The sequence below is a fragment of the Podarcis muralis genome, chromosome 2, assembly GCF_964188315.1.
Source record: "Podarcis muralis chromosome 2, rPodMur119.hap1.1, whole genome shotgun sequence".
Taxonomy (NCBI): domain Eukaryota; kingdom Metazoa; phylum Chordata; class Lepidosauria; order Squamata; family Lacertidae; genus Podarcis; species Podarcis muralis.
This window is the reverse complement of record NC_135656.1, coordinates 48,275,536-48,295,385: the sequence shown is the minus strand read 5'-3', so window position 1 is coordinate 48,295,385 and position 19,850 is coordinate 48,275,536. Positions and strand designations below refer to the sequence as shown.

At 39.1% G+C, this 19,850-nt stretch overlaps 1 protein-coding gene across 2 annotated transcripts in view; it reads left to right on the top strand.

The window, feature by feature from the left end:
* The window catches only part of SLIT3 (slit guidance ligand 3), a 403,257-nt gene that overhangs the window by 338,394 nt on the left and 45,013 nt on the right, over positions 1 to 19,850 (top strand). For both annotated transcript variants that reach the window (XM_028717493.2, XM_028717492.2), the window contains exons 26-28: positions 1,125 to 1,249; positions 5,358 to 5,446; positions 14,349 to 14,488. In XM_028717493.2, coding sequence (XP_028573326.2) covers positions 1,125 to 1,249; positions 5,358 to 5,446; positions 14,349 to 14,488 — 354 coding nt within the window. The remainder of the gene's footprint in view (positions 1 to 1,124; positions 1,250 to 5,357; positions 5,447 to 14,348; positions 14,489 to 19,850) is intronic.

Genomic DNA, 19,850 nt, shown 5'->3' with positions numbered 1-19,850 from the left:
CCATCACTTTTGCAGATAGACACAATAGATTGTAATTGCATCCAGTGAAGAAGTTTCCTGCCTTTCAAACAGTTTGCTAAGATAAAAGTGTCATATCTATTTTCATAACTGCACAGTTCTCTATGTAATAAACTATGAGGCTTCCTTCTATATGTGGAAAAATGTGTGAGGTCTGTGTGTGTGTTTGTTTTAATGTGTTTTTATACTTTTAATTACTTTTAATTACTTTACATTTGTAGCCTTTTTCAACTACCATGGGGAGTTAAATAAACAAAAAGGTTTCAAGTTGAAAGGGAACCACTTACTATCTGTAAATAGAAAACATGACATTCAACTATTTTGCTTCAAAATTGAAAAACTGAAAAATAAATGTCAGGCTTAATCACAAGATATGCTATACACCGTTGTAGCTTTTCTGCCCATCTTACTTTGCTGCCACTCATGCCATACTATTGCTAAGCTGTAAGAACCATAGAAGGTCTCTTACTCTTCCTATGCTGCAGAGAAAGGCATACAGTAATCTATATTCCATTTCGAGAGTGGTGGCTCAGATCTCTAAATAAGCAATATATTTGATTTGAGTTGTGGTAACCCACATTGAGCTGAAGGGTCGGAACTCTAAACACCTTAAAGAATCTTAGATTTCAGATCAGGAGATAACTTTCTGTTGCGGCAGCTTCCAAGTCTAATTTCCCTAAACTGTAAGCTCTGGGCTGAAGGGAAGCAAGTAGCGAGCCCACTGAAAGCTTGTACCTCTGCATTGCTATCATGCTAGGAGAGTTCCATGGTAGCAGCAAAGAGGACAAAACACATACAAGTTTTGGGCTTTCAATTTTTGGTTTCATCACCACTACCTTTTAATAGTGTTTAAACTAATAATTATCAGCACACCTAAGGAGTTCCCTCCCTTATCGGGTGGTCCATTTTTCTACCCTACAGACTGGACCACCCACTATTGTTAAAGAGGTTGGTGTTAAAGATCCAGCTGATCCATAAGAACAGGCCCTTCTCTACTGTCCTTTGCCTTGTCTTCCTTACTGTAAAAAATTATGTCAATAAAAATCAATGTTCATTACATAAACTGTACACACACATTTTTCAGTTGTGCTTTTGTTTCTTTTTAGGAGTTGTTGATATCAGTATTGTATCCAAGTGTAACCCTTGCCTATCCAATCCATGCAAAAATAATGGGACTTGCAGCAATGATCCACTGGATTTTTATCGATGTACTTGCCCGTTCAGCTACAAGGTATGATAACAGCTGGGCCACACCTCTCAGTGGAAATTTAATTTGCCTTTTGACTACTTAAATAATGCAATGCAGCAGCAGTGGGGATGGTGTTTATGATGAACAACCTCTGCTAGCGATGCATAGGTGGCAGAAATCAGTATGGGATATGAATTTGGAGCATCTGATTTTTGGGGACGAGTGCAAAGATGTTTCAAGGAAGAAAGGACATTTCCTGGGCTCCCTTTTAAATGCTATAGTGCCCAGCTGGGGAAACTGCTGTCCAGATGTCGGGTAATGTTAACACATTTCATAACTTTTCCATTTCATACCGTCTTGAGATTTTGAAGACATTATGTGTGTGTGCATACTAATCTAAAAATACTGTTGCATCTGTATGGGCCGTATTCAGATAGTATGGAGTAGAAGAGCAACTGGTACCAGAGACATGGGAGAAAGAGAGTAGAAGCCTTCTGCAACCCTCAAGAAAACCCCTACATTGTTGCCACATATTTTTTTTACAGAAGTGACATTTGACAAATTCAAATGTGAACCATATGAAAAGATAATTCTTTTTGTACCAAGCTGTTCTTCTAGAGTGTCATGCTAATTCAGTAACAATACCTTGCTTCCTTCTCACCAACCAGCACCAAACACGTCTGTCCATCTGGAAGCTATTTCCTTTACCTTGATAAATTGTATTGAGTCTGCCCTTTCAGCATTTGTTATTCCTTGTTTGATGTCGATGTGAAGAAAATCTTGTGTGGAGGAGTGCGTTGCTACATCAGTTAGATGGCAGGACCCCTAATCCAAGAATGGTTCTGCAAGAGAGCTGAAAGAGTTTAATTGATTATTCAGTCAGGCAACTCAAAAAGTATTTCCTTATCTGGAGCACAGAAGATGTCGCAAGTCTTCAGCTGCATGTGTTGCTTCAGATGAAAGTAGTCACAAATGAAGCTGGAATGTTGAATTAAATGAGTAGAATTCATTGGATAAAGTCTTAGACATGGAACTTGGGGACCAATTGTAGCTAAATTAGGGTAGCTTTCCCCAGTCTGGTGCCATCCAGAAGCTTTGAACTTTAACTCTGATCATCCCTCACCATTGGCCATGCTGGCTGGAGCTGAAGGGAGTTGGAGTCCAAAACATCTGGAAGTCACTGGGTTGGTGGAAGCTGCATTATACTGGAACAGACAATTGGTCCATCTAGCTCAGTATTGTTTACTCTGGCTGGCAAGTGGCTCTCCAAGGCCTTAAGCAGGGGGTTTTCCCAGCCCTGCCACGTGAGATTTAGAGATGGCAGGAAATTGACCCTAGGACATTTATGTATGCAAGATGTGTGCTTAATCTCTTCTGAAGTTTGATACCCTTCTCCATGTACTCTAAAACACTTTATGCATCTAAAGTGCCACACAGACATAGTCCTCCATTCAAACACATCTCCGGGGGTGGGGATCCAAAGAGCCCCTTGGGCATGTCCATGTTGTTCTGTACACTCACTAAGTTTTTCCCTATTTACTTTTCTTCAATTTCAGCTCCTTGTGTCAGAGGCCACTCTTGAACTTAATCTGGTTTTCAGGAGTGGCTTTTCAGATGGTATGAGAGGGTTGTTTATGAAAGGGGGGTTCAAAAATACCTCCATGAGGCCATTTTCATATTTACCAAAATATTGATATGTTTTGGAAACTAATAAAAGCCATTTATGCTGTAGTATTGAGAGAAATTTAAAGTAAAATGGATATAGTTGTGTTCAAACAGGAAGTCAGATGCATTTGAATTATGTTAGTCATGTCAAGTAGTGGTGTAGAATGCTGATTGTACCACTTCTTCCTTCCAAGGTTAGCAATGCAGCCACTGGGCAACAAGTGGCTATTGTAAGATCCCCAGGTATTATTTATTATTACAAATTATACTTCATCTTTGTGTGAGTCAAGATGCCAATCAATGACTTTATGCTTTCTTTATATCTGTAACTGAATTTGTTTGCAAGTGAGAAATTCCTAGTTCAAGGGGAACTACTCCCAATTATGGGTGAGACAGAGAAGTCCTGTGAGCGCTCTCATGTCTCCCTTGTGAGATGTACTCTAGCTCCACACCTTTCTTAGGTGGTTGAGATTGCATACAAAGCACATTCCCGAAACATCAGATTCAAATCACTGCTACTCTTATAAGCAATGCAGCCATTTAACAATGAACTCAATTTCCCTGATGCACTCTGTCACATTCTTGCATTTGCCCAGCAAAGGTTTCAGAATGTTATCTTTAGCAAGAAAGATCTTATCAAATCCAAGCTGCTTTTTGTCCTCAGTAGATTGGTGATGAAATGTGTGAAAATGTGGCAGCATAAACTGGATGAAATGCTTGCCCTGATAGAACAATCACCTTAGTATGATGTCAGTTTCCGCCCATCGTTTTATTCCAATAAGCATTAGTGAAGCAAAATCTATATATTTATGTACAGTGGTACCTCAGGTTACATACGCTTCAGGTTACAGACTCCGCTAACCCAGAAATAGTACCTCAAGTTAAGAACTTTGCTTCAGGTTGAGAACAGAAATCATGCTCCGGCGGCGCAGTGGCAAGAGGAGGCCCCATTAGCTAAAGTGGTGCTTCAGGTTAAGAACAATTTCAGGTTAAGTACGGACCTCCGGAACGAATTAAGTACTTAACCCGAGATGTGCCTTCCAGGCCTCTCTATCTGACTCTTGGGTGTCTTCCCAAGCCACACAACCTCACCAGCCCTGCTTTCTACCCCACCTTAAGTGTTTTTGCCTAGCTGGAATGTGTCCTTTGATAATATTTATCACTTACTTGCATGGAGGACCGAGAGAAGTGTGCTAGTGCGTGCAGAATCTAGACTACTACTCACTACTTCACTACTCACTTCATTTTGCCTCTGGCTGTGCCTATCACTGAGATGTTGCCACCAGAAGGTGGCCCTTGAACTGGGGAAAGTTCCCTGTTCTTGGTGCAAAGTTTAACACTGCTTAATGCTGTAGAAATCAGATAAAATATTTCTAGCTAAGATATATTCAGCCTTTTATATTCCTTTGAAGTTATGCTTTAAAGATACAACATTGAAAGTATCTGAAGAGCAAAGAAATTTAAGCTTTACTTGGTGTTGTATGCAAAATGCAGTCTCCTTGACTTGCTTTTAAAATGTATTTATTCATTAATTTAGTGTAGCTTGTTGCAGGTGTCCTTTTGTGTGTATTAGTGGGCATAAATGACACATTTGATTACATAGGCAAACATAACCAATCTGACAACAGTTTAATAAGCTTTGATTCCACAAGGATAGTTAGGTGACCACTAAGCAAAGCAAACAGAGGTGTTTGTCAACTGAAAGTTTGCTTTTAGGTATAAACCAGGGGTCAGCAAACTTTTTCAGCAGGGGGCCAGTCCACTGTCCCTCAGACCTTGTGTGGGGCCGTACTGTATTGTGGGGGGCCATACTGTATTTATGCCCCACAAATAACCCAGAGATGCATTTTAAATAAAAGCACACATTCTACTCATGTAAAAACACCAGGCAGGCCCCACAAATAACACAGAGATGCATTTTAAATAAAAGCACACATTCTACTCATGTAAAAACACACTGATTCCTGGACCATCCACAGGCCAGATTTAGAGGGTGATTGGGCCGGATCCGGCCCCTGGGCCTTAGTTTGCCTACCCATGGTATAAACACTATCTTGCTTGGTATCTTTAATGAATTAACTCTGCTACAAAGATAAAAGTCAATAGTACATAATGCGGCTTTGCTGAGATGTTGTTTAAGTTACAAACATTATGTATCTTGCCTTATGTCTCATATATTATTCATTTCTTATTGCTTATGTTTGATATTTTACAAGTGCATTACTACATAGGAAGCAACTATCTCTAGGTGATAAAATAACTATATTTTCGATTCCCACTTGACTATTTCTTCTTCTCTTCTCAAAACCCTGCTTTAAGGAAAATGCTTTCAGTGAACAGGACTGGATGATCTCTTTCTGAAGTTTGCATCCTTTGTGTCTCTCAATGAGAAAATGCAGGCAAGGGAGATGAGAATCAGCATCTGCATCAAAGATAAAATAGGACTAACCATTTTACATGGACTTTTTGTTGTTGTTGTTCTTAGGGTCGAGACTGCAGTACTCCTATTAATGCCTGTATTCAGAATCCCTGCCAGAATGGAGGCACTTGCCATCTTACAGACAATGGATTCAGGTAACTGAAAGCAAATTGTGTTAAAACAAAGATAGTGGATAATGCAACTTAGCTGTCATTATTGTGAAATAGAAAAGGCTATCATACAAAAACGTCCCATAAGATAAAATTGTGTTAGGTCATTGTGGCAATCACACAGGGCCCCCGGACGTTTGACGGTCTATTGACCCTGTGCCACCACTGTGATTGCTTTATTCGCTGCCACCACCCCGTTTCTCACAGGGACACACAGAGTCCAGACAGTTGTTAACATTAACAAATAATCAAGTTTATTTTTAAATGCAGGAACAAGCGTATAGTTTCAGTTAATTTTTCTCTTGTCAGTTTCTTAATCTTAGTTCCTAACAACTCCAAACTGATTATTCCAACTATCTATCTGACTCAACCTAACAATTCCTCTCACTCTCTCACAATGCAACTCGACCAACCCACTGCCTATTCCTCCCTCTTCCTTCTCCAACTCCCAAACCTCAACTAACTTTCAAAACCCCCCCCTCTCTAACTTTTACTCCCCCCTTGCATTATCACTGGCCAATCACATCACACTCATTTTAACCCTTTCCTTATGACCCATTTTTGATAAAAGTTATGGGGACTCAGAATATGTGATTTAAAGAAAAGGGAGACATTAGGCACCACAACCTCATCACAATGTGGATTAAAATCTGATGCAGCTGACACCAGTGGTGCTCTAGAGTGGGGAGTGTTCTCCCTTTGGAGCCTAACACATTGCACTGCAGTGTACAAGACAAAAGGATGCCATTGCCCTTTTGGGCAAGCTGTTTCCCCCCAAGAACTATTTAAAGAGAAAGGGTTTGGAAATTGGGGGACAGGTGGGTGGGAGCTCCGAGGGCCTTCTGGCGGTTCCCTCACTGCGAGAAGTGAAATTACAGGGAACCAGGGAGAGGGCCTTCTCGGTAGTGGCGCCCAGCCTGTGGAACGCCCTCCCATCAGATGTCAAAGGAATAAACAACTATCTGACATTTAGAAGACATCTGAAGGCAGCCCTATATTGGGAAATGTTTAATGTCCGATGTTTTACAATTTTTTGTAAATTCCCTAGAGGGGAATTTGACATCACTAAATTCTGAACTTACTGGCACTGATTTTTTTCCGTTTTATTTCAATTCACTGTGTAGATTCTGCTGGCAGAAGCAGAGTTGCCTTCCTAAAACCCTTGTGTGTCAAGATGAGAGACTATTATCTCTCCCGTGCAAAAGAGAAGGCCCCCTTGGAACTTTCTGTTGTGTGGCCTGTGAAAGAAATTATATATTCTATTCACTCCCCCTCTCACCTCCCAGAGAAACATATAAATATATAAGCTCAGCTGCCAAACTTGTCAAATCTTTGCTCTTGTAGAGGGGATTTTAAGCCAAAGTGTTTCTCCATATGAAATGCCAAGTGATTTAACTCCCAAGTTCCTGTAGTCACAGACAAGAAAATTATCTTTTGAGTAATGGGAAGGTGGTGACATAAGCCAGGAAATTCACCCTGTTATGACTGAAACTCCATCCTCACACCCTTCCTTATCCTGCTGTTTGTAGGTAACATAAGGGGCCTAAACAGCAGGTGATCCCACTACTCCTATCTACTGTTATAACATGCTGCCACAAGAGTGTCAGCAAAGGGCATGGGATAAAATGAAACATTGAATCAAAATCAAATTCAGGTTTTTAGCAGTAAACAGTTTATTCTAAAGTTGTATTTTTCTTCATGTAAATTCCTGGTTTAAGGAACAGCAAACAAAGCTAGATGTACCCATTTCACAGTTTTTATTTGCTTCCTCCAGGAGCAATGGTCTATATTTCTGATATTGTTCTGATCCCACTGGTACATATTTTAACAGTTACATTTTTAGAATGTGTTTTTGTGTTCAGGGCTGTAGGGGTTTATCCCAGCATTGCATTCTGAGATACAGGTGACAATAATATCTAAAATTAATGAACATTAATAAATAGATCAGAATAAATACTGATTTCCAGCTAATATCCACTTATACACTTCTGTGTCAAACGCTGCCACAAATATCAGGAAGGTGCTATATTAGTACCATGCTATTTTTACTAAGAATGAATACAAACCTACCTTCATACCAGCCCTTCATCATTGCTGAAGCCTTAAGAGTATCTGATAAAATCAAACTGCAGAAAAGCATTTTTATGTACTGTTGATATGAATGGGAAAGGTTTAAGCATGTGTTTAACTAATCCATTGAGATATATGTTACTCACAAAAATTTAATTTTAGTTGGAACTTGCCTACTGTGATGAAGTCTATATAGCTGCTGTGCTGAGTGTATATGTTATTTCTTCAGCTGAAGTGCACCAATGTGCTTTGCATTATTCCAATAATACAAAGTTCACTTAAGTTTTTTTTTTAACTTAAGTAATAGATTTTGCAGTGTTAATGTTCCGCAGTTGATGGATGAGTTCGGTGTTTATGGGCTATTGAGTCTGTCCAGTTGATATGCAGGTGTGTGTAGTTCTTTAGCCAAAGGGCTCTAAAACATTTGCTGTTTTGAACACAACAGCTGATTTGTAAACTGCAGTACATCTGGTCAGCATTCATCTCATTCAAATACTAAATCACTTGATAGAGCATGCTAATATACGTTAGTACATTTAATATAGCCAGCCATCTCAAATTCTGTTAAGATAAAAATATTTTAAAATTTATGTTAAAATAAAAATTCTACTAAGATAAAAATATTTTAAAAGTTTATCATTAAGTTCTGTGCTGTGTATTCAATGCCCCTAGATTGTGATGCATGTTTCTTAGAATAGAATAGATTCTTTATTGTCATTACACAAGTGCAACATTGCACAAGTGCAACGAAATTGGATGCCATCCCTTAAAAACAACAAAAGCAAAACAACAACAACAACCAAACAAACCACATTCCAGCCACACCCACACCAACACCCATCAAACTCCCAGGTCACACTATCGAGTTACAGCATTCAAAAAGGCCACAGCTCTTGGATAGAAACTGTTTTTCAGTCTATTTGTCCTTGACTTGATGTTTCTATATCTCCTGCCAGAAGGCAGTAGTGCAAACAGACTGTGTCCCGGGTGAGATGAATCCTGCAGGATGTTGTTTGCTTTCCTAAGACAACGGGAACCGTACAGTTCTTCCAAAGATGGGAGAGGATGACCAATAATCCTTTGGGCTGTGGTTATGACCTTCTGGAGCACCTTCCTCTCCCTAGCTGTACAACTGGAGAACCAAGCACAAATACAGTATGTAAGAATGCTCTCTATGGAGCCTCGGTAGAAGGACACCAGCAGTCTCTCACTCAGATTGTTCTTCTTCAAAAGTCTGAGGAAATAAATTCTCTGCTGGGCCTTCTTCACCAGAGCAGTGGTATTTGCGCTCCAAGTCATGCCCTGATCGATAGTTACTCCCAAAAACCTGAATTCCGCCACCCTCTCCACCCGTTCCCCGTTGATATACAAGGGCTGAATGTCCGCCTTTTTTTTCCTGTAATCCACCACCAATTCCTTGGTCTTAGCCGTATTAAGAGCCAGATTGTTCTCTCCACACCAAACACAGAGCCGCTCCACCTCGTCCCGATAGGCGGACTCATCCCCTCCTGAAATGAGCCCTACCACCGTAGTGTCATCAGCAAACTTGATGATTTTGTTGCTGGAATAGATGGCTGTACAGTCATACGTATAGAGAGCATAGAGCAGGGGACTCAACACACAACCCTGTGGTGAGCCGGTGTTAAGGCTAAGGGCTGTGGACATATGTGACCCTACTCTAACCCTCTGAGAACGTTCTGACAAAAAATCCAAAACCCAGAGACAGGTGGAGTTGGAGAGTCCAATCGCCTCTAGCTTTGACACCAGTCTATGGGGGAGGATAGTGTTAAAAGCAGAGCTAAAATCCACAAACAGCAGCCTCACATAACTCCCCGGCTGCTCCAGATGGGACAGAGCAGCATGGAGAGTGGTGGTGATAGCGTCTTCTGTGGATCTATTTGCCCTGTATGCAAACTGGTAGTTGTCAAAAGTTGATGGAAGACAGGAAATAATGTGACGGCGCACCAGTTTCTCAAAACACTTCATGATGATTGGAGTCAGTGCAACTGGTCTGTAGTCATTCAAACTACTGATTGTGGATTTTTTAGGCAGAGGGACAATAGTTGACGACTTCAGGCAGGGTGGTATTTAGTGAAAATACAACATTTATCTGGCACCTTAAAGGGTTTAGAGTTTGGCCCAATGAATATGTTTGAAAAGTGCATGGCTACTACAACTTAAACAAAGAGATTGTGTGGTTCCCATTCAGTAGGGAAGATGTGTAAAGAATCTTCCAACATGATTCAGCCAATTGCACTCATGTTAACAGAAATACCCTTTCTGGGAAGGAATATGCAGCCATAGTAATTGGTCCTTATTGTGGCTTATGTAGTCAGCAGCTTCCTGAAACCTCCCACTCTAAAGCCTTGTACACACAACTCCTTTTTGCCACTGTAATTTATGTTATAAATTTCCATAACAAAAAGAACCACCTGCATCTTTCAAAAATTTCAAACCCAACCAACACGGTGGTGTTGTGAAAACTCTGACTCTACGGATTGGTAGCCCTATTCAATAAAATAAAATATAGCACTGCATGATCAGCTGCTATAACTTTGTAGAACATATAATCACATCCAGAAATGGGGGAGAGAATATCTCTTCCTTAATTTGAATTGTTAATACAGCGGTACCTCGGGTTAAAGGTGCTTCAGGTTACAGCCGCTTCGGGTTACAGACTCCGCTAACCCAGAAATAGTACTGAAGGTTAAGAACTTTACTTCAGGATGAGAACAGAAATCACATGGTGGCGGGAGGCCCCATTAGCTAAAGTGGTACCTCATGTTAAGAACAGTTTCAGGTTAAGAACGGACCTCCAGAACGAATTAAGTTCTTAACCTGAGGTACTACTGTATGGCATATGTACAGGCCTCCAATCTCTTAATTCAGGCATGGCCAAACTTGGCCCTCCAGCTGTTTTGGGACTACAACTTCCATCATCCCTAGCTAACAGGACCAGTGGTCAGGGATGATGAGAATTGTAGTCCCAAAACAGCTGGAGGGCCAAGTTTGGCCATGCCTGTCTTAATTCCTAACCTCTACTCTAATCAAGTTTCCCACCTCTCTGACTACACATTCAGATTTGATTAATCTTTATGTTTTCTCTGGCAGTTATTTTTCCGTAGCTTATGCTTGCATATGAAATGAAATGTGTCCCTGAGTCTTTTCAGTTCACCAGAAGAACTAGTTTAAGACTAATCCCTGAAGTCTTAGTGTGGCACACAGAAGGAAATGAGTGGTTTGTGTTTAATGCAGTGTAGTCCTCTTGCTTGAGATGCCAGTCAGAACAGACATAATTTTCGCAGTAGCTCTCCCAGCTACATCATTTATTTATTTGATTATTGACACAGACATCATGAAGGAGCTAGACACATTTAAGTGGCAAAGAAATTCCACAGGCATGGGGCCACAACTGAAAAGGTCCTTTCCCAAAGCCTTGTGCTGTATATTTCAGGCTGTATTGGGACCACCAGGAAAGCCTCATCTGTACATCTCAAGGCATGGGCAGGTATATATGGGAGCAGGACTTTTAGCACCAAGCCAACCAGATTAACTTTTAAAATGGGGATTACCGGTAAATGCATTCAATCCACATCCCCATTACCCCCATGGCCACTACATTTTGCATCAATTGCCATTTCCAAAAGCACATTACAATACTACATCTGGAACAAAAAATTGTCTAGATTAATGGCTATCTTTAAGGAATAATTTATACTATACTTAGGTCCTACTATCCGCTATACTTATTTATAATTTATACTATACTTAGGTCCTACTATCCGGGGAACTAGACTGAATGAATCAGAGAGTAGGAGTGTTGAGACAAATCAGTTTTTTATTTTGTCTTTCTTTTGCTAATTGGCTGCAGCCATTGAAAAAGCAGGGAGAGAGATTCAAAAAATCCTAGATTAGAAATATATCCATAGGAAATAATGGTAACCATGGAACAGTTTCCATGGAACATACTGTGTTCAGAAAGCAGGACCTGCTTGTATTATATTTAAACTGCTTAGTGCTTATTTACAGTGGTACCTCGGGTTACAAACTTAATTCATTCAGGAGGTCCGTTCTTAACCCGAAACTGTTCTTAACCTGAGGCACACTTTAGCTAATGGGGCCTCCCAATGCTGCTGCCGGCACGCGATTTCCGTTCTCATCCTGGGGCAAAGTTCTCAACCCGAGTTACTACTTCCGGGTTAGCGGAGTTTGTAACCCGAAGTGTTTGTAACCCGATGCATTTGTAACCCGAGGTACCAGTGTATTTATTTAGCAGTTAATCAGTCTGGATTAAATAAATAAATAGGCGCTCATTACATATGCCAATAAATAATACTTCTGGTTTCAAAAGTTCTCTCTTCCTTTTCTGTCTTTTTTTAAACAAAGATACGGTTCCTGAGTTTATAACTATAGCTTGAATGTTGTATGTTAGTGATGGAAATGCATATTGTTTGAACAGTGTTGTGTTATTGCCAGTCCTTATTAGTAGTATACTGTTTATTGTAAACATCACCTGTTCTAGTCAGAATGTGGCATACAGAAATAGACAATAAAAGAAGCTAGTACAGGCTTCTCATTTTTCTTTTCTTTTCAAATGAAAGAATGAATCTGTGCTCCCAAACTGAGACCTTGTGTGCCAAGTTGCAGCCTAGAGCACATTTTTATGGCTGAGTTATAAAGCCCTGAAAAATGGGGTTTTGTAATGGAAACGGGAGACATGATGAATGGATCACTTTATTTAATTAGAGTTCTTTTATCCTACTCCCCCCATCCCCTTTCTTGGCTACAAAAGATGCTGTGCCAGCTCTTCCTGTCTTCCCTTATCTGCCTCATGTGATCCTGAGTATCACCAAAGGGTCAGAAAGAGGACGTTTTTTATTGGTACTAATGAGGTAAAAGACAGGCAAAGAAAATATTTCATACTGATTTAGTGTGCTTTAAGTAGAATTGATTCAAGCAGTTTGTTTTCAGTCATCCCTTCTAAAGATATATCCCTGTCCCTTCCAGCTATTATGACCTATGAGTGGTGAGTGTGGGATGAGAAGTGTCAGGAGCTGTTCTGCACAATCAGTTCAAATTGCTTTTATGGTTCTTTTATTATTTGGGGGGCATATGGTCTGCAAGTATCCAAGTTTTGTGTTGTCATGCTGTATAGTTGTGTACTACTTTGTCCTTATACTTTAAAAAGAAAAGTTGTTCCTTTGGCTCAGGAGAGACCACTTGCCCCTTTTTTGTTGTTCATGAATATGAAATAAGCAGATACTTTTGACTCAGCAATGTTGACTTCTGCAAAATTGCCTGCCTCTGCTTTTTATTCTTTGTTTGTTCCTTTATCCAGCTACATATTTTATTTAGGGTTTTCCCACCTCTGGCTTTTTGCATAGGAAGCACACAGACTCCAGTGTACACAACACATACTGTAGCTTTCAAGATCAGGGATTACTAAATTTGGCCTCAGATCTTGCTGAATTAAAGCTCCCATCGTTACCGGCCATTGACCATTCTGGCTGGGAGTGATGGGAGGAACGTTTGAAAGGCCATATGTTACCCTCTCCTGTCCTAGAATATACTCAAGTGATGGGCTGCATTTTTTTAATGCTTCCGCATCATAAGAAGGGGTAGTTCTCACACATTTGAGGGCAAAGGAGGGCAACTTACCGGTACTTGTTACTTTTCTACATATTGCGTGAGGGAGGGTTTCTGTGAATCTACCCTCTTAACTGCATTTTTAATTTTAAAAAAAAAATTTAAATTGTGGTATGTATAATTACAAACAAATTTCATGCTTCTTATAGTGAAACTGTGGTATGTGGATATTTTTATATATAAAAAAGTGAACTGCTTAAAATGTTCCAGAAATCATATCTTCAAAACATTGCTAAGTCTTTTTTTGTTGTGTTGCCTGTTGCTGGTGAGCTGCTATAGACTTGAGTTCCTGTTCTCAGTTATTACACAAACATGCATTCACAGTCACATGTAAAAAGATGTAATTAATGGTGGCTACTAATCATACATTTTTTATTGTTTTTTAAAGTATTTATACCTCACTTTGAACTCACTTTTCAGCCAAAATAGGCTCCCTGACCAAGCAGATTACTAAAACAGCTCTCTAGTATTGTCACACACCACCACAATCTCTGAGCTGTGCAACATTCCAGGGGTACCAGGCACACTCACCAGAGTCTGTGTTTTCTTTTGTACAATAAGGGACAGCAGAGACTTTGGTTTATGATTTATGGTTTATTTACACATATATACAAGCTGAGCCTAGATAGAGTGCAGTGCATTACATTCCAAAGGGGTCCTGTTTCTTCCATTGCTGCAACCTCCGATTCAAAGAGAGCCCGAACACTGACTCTCTCTGCAGCATAAAACAGCCTGCCTCCTGCTCTTCCCTCTTACAATTCAGCTTGCAAAACAGACACCTTTTTCCCTGTTCACTTACCTCATCACCCACTGCAATTCTGCCCCTCCCTCCTGAATCTCTGGCCTTTTATATCTGCTTTACCCATTTCTGTCCGGTCCAGAGAGTCTCTGTTATTGGCTTTCCGACATACGGCCAGCATATAATTTTGAAGCCTGGCTTATAGCCAGGTTTTCAAATGTAGTTATTAGGAACCTTCAGTGCTGGATATTGCTGGATTCTGTCAATAGTTGGTATTGGGGACCTTTCATGGGTGTCAACCCTCTTCGTTCAATACGGATGACCTTTAGTGGTCAACACGTGCAAAACTAGTTTGTGCTGTTTATGCTACCAACTTATTTCAGTCTGAAATGTAAATTAGTCTTCCTGTCTTGTTTACTCTTCTATTAAAAGTTGTTCCTGCCCTATTGGATTTGAGGGTGAAAAATGTGAAAGTAATCCAGATGACTGTGAAGATAATGATTGTGAGAACAACTCAACTTGTATGGATGGAGTAAACAATTATGCCTGCCTCTGCCTCCCTAATTATACAGGTAAGCAAATATATAAGGTATTTGCCCAAGGATCTAAGAATACAAGCCACCAAATCATAACTGCTTATATTCACTGTGCAGTGGTAAGAAAATATCTACACTCTTATAAACCATGAAAATGTGAACTGGTCTTGCTACTCTCTGAGCATCAGACACTTAGTGAAAGGCTCCTTGTAAGCTGGAGTGTATTACATATCATGGGATTTAATAAGTATCAGGTTTGAGCGGCTTGGTAAGTAAATCTAAAATTTCCCAAACTCTTAAAATGTTGTTTGGGGCCCTTTTGGGATGCTTTTGTGAATGGTTGGCTGGGAAAAAAACCTTACACTTGAACGAAAACTAATTGCGGCTTTTAACCATCTTTCTGCCAGAAAGTTGCTGGAGCTCCAAGAGGAGAAGTTAGTAACTGATGCTTTGAGTCAGTAGTTCTTTTTGTGTTATATCTAATTTTTATCCATTTATTTTTACTTTATAGTTTTGCTTTCTATATATAAAGGATAAAAAATTGACACAAACAAAACAGCATCTTTCCTCTCAACTTGAAATAAGCAAAACAGTGTTTTCAAGCATTTGATGTGGGATGAGGATACTGCATCTCAACAGATCCGCTGGAAATAATTTTGAACAGGGGCTTAGGGTGGGATTCCAGTATTGATAGTGGCTTTCATTGAGTTACTTCTGTCTCTGCTCAGAATAGCTCAAATCTAAAGCTCTTGGCACAAAAAGTCAGTCTGCGGGGAAGATTTTCAGTCATCTTCCACTTAAGTCTATAACAAAGCTCACTGGGGTTTGTTTACCTGCTTGCATGTTTGTCTTCATTATTTCAAGTGTGCTGCTCAGAAATGAATGGATATTTAGGTTCAGAGATTATTGCTTTGTATTTCAAGAAAATCTATTTTGATCATACTAGGGAAACAGAATTTTATTACTGCCTTGTGACTTGTGTGCAGCTTAGAGCTATTTCCTGTACTGACTCTCAAAAGAGTTTTGAATTCATTTGTATATTCTTTGTATAGTTGTATATTTGATTTTTTTTTCAAAAGAGAGTGATTGTAAAAGTGTCTTGGAATTTAGATGAAATACACTAAAGGTTGGATAATTTAGCTTGGAAAAGAGAAGTATCAGAGAAAGTAAGCTATAATTCAGTGAAATATGAAACCAACATTGTCTAAAAGCAGTATGTAGGTTAATTTTGCACATAATCTAGGAAGGCTTCCCCCCTTTACAGCTGAGCATGATCCCACAGCTGAATGAAGATAGGGTCAAATACTGTTTCAACCTTATTTAAAAATATTACAGCTGAACAATTTTACCACCAGTAATATCTGAAGTGGTACCAATTCAGTTCTCAGGGAATTATGTCATCCTTACAAGGATCAAGCATGGCTGGTTTCTCATGCCTAAAAGTTAAGAATGGTCTGGCAGTTTGTAGGTTTCTTCTGGAGTATATTGCCATTTGATAGACAGATGCTAAAATTACTGCAAAATTCCACTGGAAAAATCTCTTTTTGGCTTAAACATGGTCAAGATTTTATCCCTAGTGACTAAATATGAAACCAATAAAAATGCCTTTGACATAAAGCACCTCTTCTGTTGCTTAATCTTTTAGTCTGTGTTGAGTTGTTCTTGTTTTGTTACTTTTTGTGACCTTGTTTGATTACGGAAATACCTTGGAAAGATTATGTGCCTAGAAGTGGCACACACTTTACTTTGCAGTGTAGCCTCCACATGCAGCTGCTGGGCGACCTTGGGCTAGTCACACTTCTCTGAAGTCTCTCAGCCTCACTCACCTCACAGAGTGTTTGTTGTGGGTGAGGAAGGGAAAGGAGATTGTTAGCCGTTTTGAGACTCCGTAGGGTAGTGATAAAGTGGGATATCTATATCAAATCCAAATCATAATATAGTAGTAATGTACCCTAAATAATGATTTTTGGCTTCATAACCCAGTAGTGGATTTCCCTGAAGCATTTTGCTTGCCTTGGGCTGCAGGACTACATGAACTCAGGGTCTGATGTAGCAGAGCTGCTTTAATGCTTTTATATGGCAACATTGCCCAATGCATATACTTTGCTAAAGGGGAAAAACCTTGCCAAAGATTGTTTCCAGCAGTCCTAGTAAATATATGAACATGGTGCCTACTGTTTTGCAACTTTATGCTATTTTTTTCTTTAGGTGGTTGCAAATGTTAGCCAATTGTATAATGCTCATTTTATTCCTGCCTTTTTGGGTAGAGGCGTTGCCTTTCAATATCCCCCCCCCCCCAGCTTTGGGCTCTGCACAAGATGTTTCTGAATAAAGCTGAAAATATTTTCCATGTCCTATTTCTTATTATAATTAATATTAAAAACAAATGTAAGGAGTGGCCTATATTCAGGCAATGGAAATACAGAACACATGGTATTTGGCTTTACCTTAACCAATCAGCTATTAAAATTGGAAGAAAATTTGGATTTTTTAAAAAAGTTGTTAGTACACTCAGTAGTTTCCCCTTCCACTGAACAAGTTAACAATATGATTCAGATTATGGGTTTAAAACAGTGAATGTGGCATGAAACAAATGGCATGTATTCTGATGTGGTAATTCCATTGTGGTAAATTGGCAAAATAATTAAATGAAGCCAGCTCCATGGAGATTGTTTCTATGTTAGCTTGTTGTTTAGCTGGGAAGGGTTCTCCAGCTTTACATTCCAATAGTTTCTGACTTCTCCCATAGCCATAGCACTGGATTCAAAACAGACCTCAGCATCCTGCTTTTCTGACCTTTGTGCTTTCAGTTCCAACATCCACCTTGCACCACCATCCCAGCTTACAGGGATTTGGTTGCAACCAGATTCTGACATACGGGTGGAGAGTCTCCCATAAAAAAAAAAGACAAGGAAAAGTTCCACATGAACTTAGAACATTTCATCTGCTATACCGAGCAACGAAAATCCTGCTAGCATGTGAGATGCTCTGTTTCAGTCTACTTATCTCTTATTTACGTTATCAGTGCATTGTTTTCAAGAAATTTGCAGAATTTACAACATGGGCTGCTTCCAGCACATTAGCCATTTCATTTAGAGTCATCATAATTTGGTATGTTTTTACTGGAAATGTAACTGACATCACCAGTCCATTGTATTCTACTATTTTTGTGTGTGTGTTGTTCTCATCAGAACAACACAGACCTGATTTGTTGTAGTGTTTTGTCTTGCAAATGTAATTGCAGGATGAGCCAATCCAGTATATTTAATAGTGCCAGAACCAGGCAGTAGCACAGAGTTGAGAACTAGGCTTCTACTGGTGTCTGCCTGAGCCTAACTACCAATTACTGAGCAAATAACAGAAATGAAACTGAAACTAAAGTGCTTTGCCCTTAAGGAACACTGTCAAAATTACTAAACTGTGTAGCTATGGAACAACCCCAAATTCTCGAATGCCAGCCAGAAACATATATAACAGTATAACAGTATGGATTTACAAATTGCTGTTGAGGCTTTTCAGGGCTGCTGTTTCTTTCATTAGAAACTTCCTCCTTGCTGCTTTTTAAATTTAAGTAGATAAGTAGTTTCTTCCTGTTCATTCCTTATGACTTTGGCAGTCCTGAGTTGTCTCTCGATTAGGCAGTTCCTGTTCTTGTTGCTTTGATTTCCCCTTAGTAACCAGTTGCTCATTTATTATATTTTATGAGTTAAATTGTACGAATAAAAAAATAAGACAAAGCAGCGCTAAAGGATCCTAACTGTGCAACTAGGAATGTCATTCACACATTAATCCAGTGTATGATAAAGTTTGTTACATATATTATTTTAAATTTAAGCCACTTTAAACTGCTTTAATGTTGTAACCTGCTCTGAAACGTTAGGGTGAAGGGTGGTGGGTGGTTGTTGTTGCATTAAAAAATGCAAAATATGAAAATATTAGTACATTAGAGGATGCTAGCACAAGCCAAAATATAATTTGGTATTGCAAGTAAATTATATTTTAGGTTTCTTGTTCAGTTTAGTATGGTACTGAAAAAGATACTTTTTATTTCAAGCAATGCAATTAAAAAAACTTTTATGACACATGGCATCTATACCTAGAGGCAAAGAATTAGCCCTGAGGCAGAGAATTCTGTTCTTAAAAATGTATTACACAGTATTTTGTAATTTTCAAAGCTTTACAAATAAAATATAATGATGAAAAAATAGAGGTGATAATAATAGATTAAAAAATCTTATCTTATATGTTTTAGTTTACATGCAAAAGTTGAGATGAGGAAATGTGATGTCATTGAGAAGTGATTCAGGAACAAGAATTAAGCTTCATGCTGTGAATCTGTAGGTTTAATAACCATGTGCCAAAATTACCACACAGTTCCATGTGGATAAGCACATTGGAGACGATGTGGTAAGCAGCTCAGTTACTGTGGAAATGATAGAAGTAAGGTTAGATTTCATGCTTATTGCATAATTAAAATGGCAGATTTAGGTCTTGTAGTTCGACAGAGCAAGGAACTAGATGGTAGCTCATATCTTTTATATATCAGGAAGAAGCTTTCTTGTAGAGGCATAGGGATGACATATGGTCTGGGAAAATACAAAATTCTTAAGATTTTCTTTCAGAAATTACTTTTGGGCTTGACAAATTTGAGGAGTAAGTAGCACTGCTTCAATTTTGCTAAAAGTCATTTTTCTGAAAGTGTATTAGTTGTCTACTAAATATGACATTGAGGCTACAATCTTCTACCTACTTGGAAGGAAGCTTCATTGAATCAATGAGTATAGAATTGTGTTCTTAATTACACTTGAATTTATTATAGTGATTTCCAGCCTGGTGTGGGCTCAGGGAATAAATGATGTCAGTGGAGAAAAATGATGGCATATAATTTAATTATTTATCTGAACCTGCCTCTTTATTCTTTAAATGAAGATTTCAAATGTAGGAGAAATTGGTCATGACCCAGTAGTTCAGGCAGTAGTTCTGTCTGTTAGTGAAAGATGACTTGTTGAATAAAATTAAGCTTCATATGTTTGGCCAACAGACAAAATATAAGATATTTACTACAACTCATTGGTACTAGAAAAATTCAATTTCAGCTTTAGCAAAGTTCTCAGTTCCATAATAAGTTGTGAGATCCTTAAAACTATTAGAAGGCCTGGGCCATTATTGACAGGTGCCAATTCCTGGTAAAATGGTTCTACCACTTTGTAGCTGTGATGCTCAGAAAATTGCCTGGATTCCCCAGTCTCCAAACATTTCTTTTAGTATTTGAAAGCAGTTCCATTATAACAAATCTGCAATGCCAGCATAAATTCATGCTTTGTGGTCCCCCCCATGTGCTTAGACAATATAAATAGTTATTATTGCCGAAGCATCCAACATAACTAGGTGCTGTACA